The sequence below is a fragment of the Scomber scombrus genome, chromosome 11 (assembly GCF_963691925.1).
Source record: "Scomber scombrus chromosome 11, fScoSco1.1, whole genome shotgun sequence".
NCBI classification, from domain to species: domain Eukaryota; kingdom Metazoa; phylum Chordata; class Actinopteri; order Scombriformes; family Scombridae; genus Scomber; species Scomber scombrus.
This window is the reverse complement of record NC_084980.1, coordinates 3869532-3874888: the sequence shown is the minus strand read 5'-3', so window position 1 is coordinate 3874888 and position 5357 is coordinate 3869532. Positions and strand designations below refer to the sequence as shown.

At 40.4% G+C, this 5357-nt stretch overlaps 1 protein-coding gene across 1 annotated transcript; it reads left to right on the top strand.

Annotated features, from left to right (window-relative positions):
• Positions 1-294: 294 nt before the first annotated feature.
• On the top strand, positions 295-4415 carry dusp12 (dual specificity phosphatase 12). Its single transcript, XM_062429247.1, has 8 exons — positions 295-430; positions 1246-1510; positions 2359-2472; positions 2559-2677; positions 2784-2871; positions 3102-3193; positions 3776-3855; positions 4036-4415. The coding sequence occupies exons 2-8, from the start codon at positions 1248-1250 to the stop codon at positions 4177-4179; spliced, it is 900 nt and encodes a 299-aa protein (XP_062285231.1). The 5' UTR covers positions 295-430; positions 1246-1247; the 3' UTR covers positions 4180-4415.
• Positions 4416-5357: the final 942 nt, after the last annotated feature.

The following is a 5357-nucleotide window of genomic DNA, read 5'->3' as shown; positions in this document are numbered from 1 at the left end:
ACAATAATGAAAAAACTGAAGAATAGCAAAGCAATTCAAACAGTAGACATTTTAAATATTAAATGAAATATTTACATATTTTCCTTTAATGCTATTGTTGCTTGTTACATGGTGCCCTATGTATATAATTGTTATGTCTGTTTTAAAAAAAATTATTATTAGTTTTTTGTGTCGATGTGTATACTTATGTTGTATATTTTTGCTGACTAGGGAAAATGACCGCGGAACTAAAGAGCGCTCGTGTATGTTTCCGACCGGACAGTTTAGAAAACAAACCAAACACTGACGTGATTACACAGCACGCTTTCGTTTTTATGAACTCCACATGTAGTTTTATTGCAGTGTATTGATATATTAAAGTGTATAGTGTATCTCGTGTTATCAGCGGACAGTAAGAGACACAGCGAAGAAGAAGCTTTAACAGTGAGAGGTGAGTTACTGTAGCGCTGTTATCTTCATGCACGATTTCTGCTCCAAATACACAGCAATGAATGTGTCACTTCAACCTGTCACTATCTGCTCTGTGTTGTTTAACATGCTGCTCTTTTAAAGGACGACCATCATGTCTAAAAGTTGATCTGACGCTAATATGAAGCTTCAAATGAGTCAAATCAAGTCTTCTATGTTTCAACGTTACAGAGTTTTTAGTACCAAAGTCTTTTTGTTACTATACTTCCACCACAGCTCAACAGGGAAACACTAAGAGGGAATTTGATGGTAAAAAAAACTGTAAATGTGTCAGATATCACTTGATATGACTAACTCAGACTGATGAAGCTGAATAGAAGCTGATCATCTACTTTTAAATGACTGTGTGGACACACTGTGGATTTTGTCCTCCATCACTTCCATTGAAAGCACATTTGAAGGAGATCTTTTAATAGTCAGTATGAACAGGAGGAATGATTACAGAGAGGGAAACTTTCACTGTTCATATGGACACCTGACTGCTGGTTTAAGACAGACAAACGTAATACAAAGAATCAAAAAGTGACAGTTTGTTTATTTCAGTAAGAAGGATTATCTGTGGAGGAGGGCTGCATATCCACACTGCTCAAATGAATACATGAGTGTGAAAAAATGATTTTAATGAAGAAAAATGTGAGATACATACCATGATCACTGTATGTGTTTTCACTTATTAGTCTCACACACTATTTCACTGACTCACAAAGTGTGCAGTAATACATGAGTCGATTGTGAGGTGTGAAGCAGAGCAGATGTAACTGTCACGTCTCTCTGCAGTCATGCTCCTGGTGGATCCCGGTCTTTACATCGGAACTGCGGCCGACCTCAACGACAGCCGGGCGTTGGCCGATGCGGCCGTAACTCACGTCCTTTCGGTGGACTCTGTAGACCCCGCCTCTCTGCTGCCTGCCGATCGTGGCTTCAGCAGGAAGTGGATCAATGTTTTGGATGAGGCGACCTCTGACCTCCTGAGTCACATGGACGACTGCTTCCTGTTCATTCGGGAGGCGGTGGACGCAGGCCGGGCTGCACTCGTGCACTGGTAAGGGTCAGAGGTCAACGGGATGCTGACTGATATCATCTAATGACATTAATTTAGTTGATGGCTTATGTCTGTTTTTAATATTATGTCAGCTGTTTTATTTATCATCACAGCTGTGCCAATCACAGTGAGTCAAAGGCCTAAAGCAGCCAATAACTGTGGAGCTTGGAGTATGCTGTTAGATTAAACTTTGAGTGGTTCATTTAAGTTAATAGTTATAGTAATAGTTTATTTAAGTTCATGATTATTTCATAGAACTTATAATAGTCCAGAAACTGAAGTCACTTCATAATGATGAACAAAAAAGAGAAGCATAAAATCTTAAATCATTAGAAGGTGTAACCAGTGAATATTATTGCCATTTTTGATTAATATATGATTTTTAAAGGTAAATCGATTTAAACGTTTTCTACTTAATGCCTGCCTGTAAACTGTCACGGTTACTGTTTCATCCACCAAGACGCTCCTGTTTAATCTAAAGACATGCGGTCGATGTCGCTCGCTAAATTTAAAGCAGAGCGGTGACGGGACCTCTGACAGGCCGTTTCACTGAAGATATTTTGATAAAAACAAAGATATAAATAATCAAACGTTGGCTGAACTCCATGTGTCAGGGTCCCGGTGTTGTTCAGCTGCTTCACTGTCACACTGTGATGAGAGCCAATCGTTAATGTTATTAACAACAGCTGTTATTTTCCTGATATGATGAGTCAGCATGTCAGTTAGCCAGCTGTTATTTTCCGTTTTATGAGCTTGTTTTGTCTTCACATATTCTCCCTAATTACTCTTAAATGTAAACGCTCACCTTAGTGTGTGTGTGTGTGTGTGTGTGTGTGTCACACGCACAGTCAGGCTGGTCGGAGTCGCAGTGCCACCATAGTAACTGCTTATCTAATGAAGAGATACCAGCTGGACTTCACTGAGGCTTACAGCAGACTGAAGAGTGTCAAGCAGGATGTACAGTAAGTGTGTGTGTGTGTGTGTTTTATATTGTTGGACATGCAGTATGTTTCATCATTATCAGACAGGGAACTTTTGCATGTTTCAGGGTCAACAGTGGATTTGAGGAGCAGTTGAGTCTCTATGAGGCCATGCAGTGTGAAGTGGACACCTACAGTCCTCTGTACAAACAATACAGACTGACCAAGATCACTGAGAAATACCCTGGTAACCACACACACACACACACACACACACACACACACAATGCTCCTTACATAGATCATTATAATTGCAGTGTTTTCCCATGTCCTCTATGTGTGTGTGTGTATAGAGTTGCAGCACGTGCCCAGGGAGCTGTTCGCCTCTGACCCGGCTCACTCCAGCTCCTCTGAAGTATCCTATCGCTGCAGGAAGTGCAGGTGAAAGGTGGCAAAGTTCATACAGATGTGTTTAGTGTCAAAAAGGTGATGACATGTTGAAAAAAAACATCTCAGGGCATCCTGATGTTTTCTGAACGCTTCCAAGTTGTTGTCTTTAGCCCCACTAGGTCTCATGCTTTATTCTCAGATGAGTTGTATTCAGCTCCAGTGTGTTTATTTATAGGTTGTTCTTTGTTACCTGCTGTTAACCTCCTCCCTCTCCTCTGCAGACGAACTCTGTTCCGTGGCTCCAGTGTTCTCAGTCACGCAGTAGGAGACGGAGCATCAGCCTTTGGTTACAAGAAGTCCAGTAACCGCACCGGTGAGAGGACCATACTGTTGGCCTGTATATTAAACACTCACACTCACACTCACACTCACTTAGAGGCAAAAAAAAAATCTGACTTTTGTCACTTCAGCAAATTTTGGGGTCTGTAGGTTCATAAAGATAAACAGTTGGTGGTGCTAATTCTCCATTCAGTGGGATTTTACAGAAGAAGAAGAAAGCAACAAAATGATGTAATAAAAAGGCTGACAGTCAAAGCTCAAACGATGGAAAACCATTTAGGAAAACGTGATGGAAACATGACATTTTCTGTTTGTTCCCAGTCGCTCCACACAGATCCAACGTTTTCATCGTTCATTGAAAGCTTGAGTAAAGTCAACTTTTCCACCTCAGCCACGCATATAAAACGTTTCTGCAATATTTGTATTACTAAGTGAGAAGTCATAAAACAAAGTCCTTAGATTCACATCATGACTCCACTCACCTTCAACCTGAGCAGATGTCTGATCGGATTATCTCAGAACAGCTGTGCACATGACGCATAAAACGTTAAAAATCAACCACACACTGAGGGTGAGGCTTCTCATAATCAATGGTGTGCATTGTGTTGTCTCCTAGGAGACGTCCAGTGTACGTCATACTTCATAGAACCAGTGCAGTGGATGGAACAAGCTTTAATCGGAGTGATGGATGGACAGGTAACACGCATACAGTATAAATACTTCACTTTTTTGTTTTTTAAAAGTTCTTTAACTAGGACAGACTTATAAGATATCTGTAGATTATACATTTTAACACTGGTCTTTTTCTCCCCTCCTCTCTTTTCGTGTATGTGTATGTGTATGTGTATGTGTATGTGTGTGTGTGGGTGTGTGTAGCTGCTGTGTCCAAAGTGTAGCTCTAAGCTGGGCTCGTTCAACTGGTGCGGGGATCAGTGTTCGTGCGGTCGCTGGGTCACTCCGGCCTTCCAGCTGCACAGAAACAGAGTGGACGAGATCCGACAACTGAACATACAGAAATAACACACACACACACACACACACACACATAATTGAACACGGACTCTGCAAGCTGGAAAAGAGATACCAGTCAAACAGGTGGTATAACACAGAATTATGAAACGCTATCCAGTAATTAGGATGATGGAAGCATTTTCAAAAAAGAGGTGCATTTTTATACTACAGCACATTTTCCAGTGCAAAAGTTCCCTTTAATTCAAACCATGGAAGCGCTCTGTAATACTCATATCTTTGTAAATAAAAACATACCTGTAAATAACAAAAAGAAGCTGTTCCCATTAATCTGTCCCTGGTACCGAGTAAATAAATCTGCAATTTTTTACATCTGCAATTTCACTAACATTTCAGTTTGTTTGTTGTATAATACAAGAAGAGCTGTCTTATTGCTCAAGATGGATCACACATGTCAAAATTCTTTCTCCCTCGTGTCTTTATTTTGGAACTTCCCATCCAGCATGAAGGGAGCGTTCCTTCCACCCGATAGAGTAGTTTGGTTCAGATTCAGACTGAGATCAGAAGCGATGGATCCAACACAAAGCTCACACAGTGATGAATTACTGACAGCTCCGTTTCTTCCGAAGGCGGACGACGTTCCTCGGCCGTAACTCAAATGACGTAATAGTTTCTGCGACTGCAGCCCACAGAAACTCACTGGAAAAGTGTCAGTCGGGATAATCAATGGCAAACAAAAAAAATTCCACTTAAAGATGTTCTTGTTTTTTTTGATGTGTAGATTTGTTTAACATCTTGAGGTTCACTGCATTGCTTTGGACGGTAAGAACAACCATAGCTCATGTGATCTGAGTCTGGCATGTCTGATGATACTTTTAGACTGTCTGAAGATCCAACCAATAACAAATAATGGAAGGAACAAACTTACTCATCCTAAAAGGCTTTAAACTCTTTTATTAGAGAACATTTTGTCATTTTTAAACATCTTTTATTCCCACACTGGAGGTTAAGGTAACCTGTTGTGTCACATTTATAGAGAGAGACATGAAATAAAAACCAGAGCATAAAATGTTGGAATTCTCTAAAGATAAATGTAGGTTGGATATCTCAGAGGGTGTGGGCATCTGTGGGCAGGAAAATACTGAATGCATGATTTTTATGACTTTTACACACAGGTTTTAAACCTTTTCGGGTTAAAAAAAGACATCTCTGCACACCTGAGTAGTGAC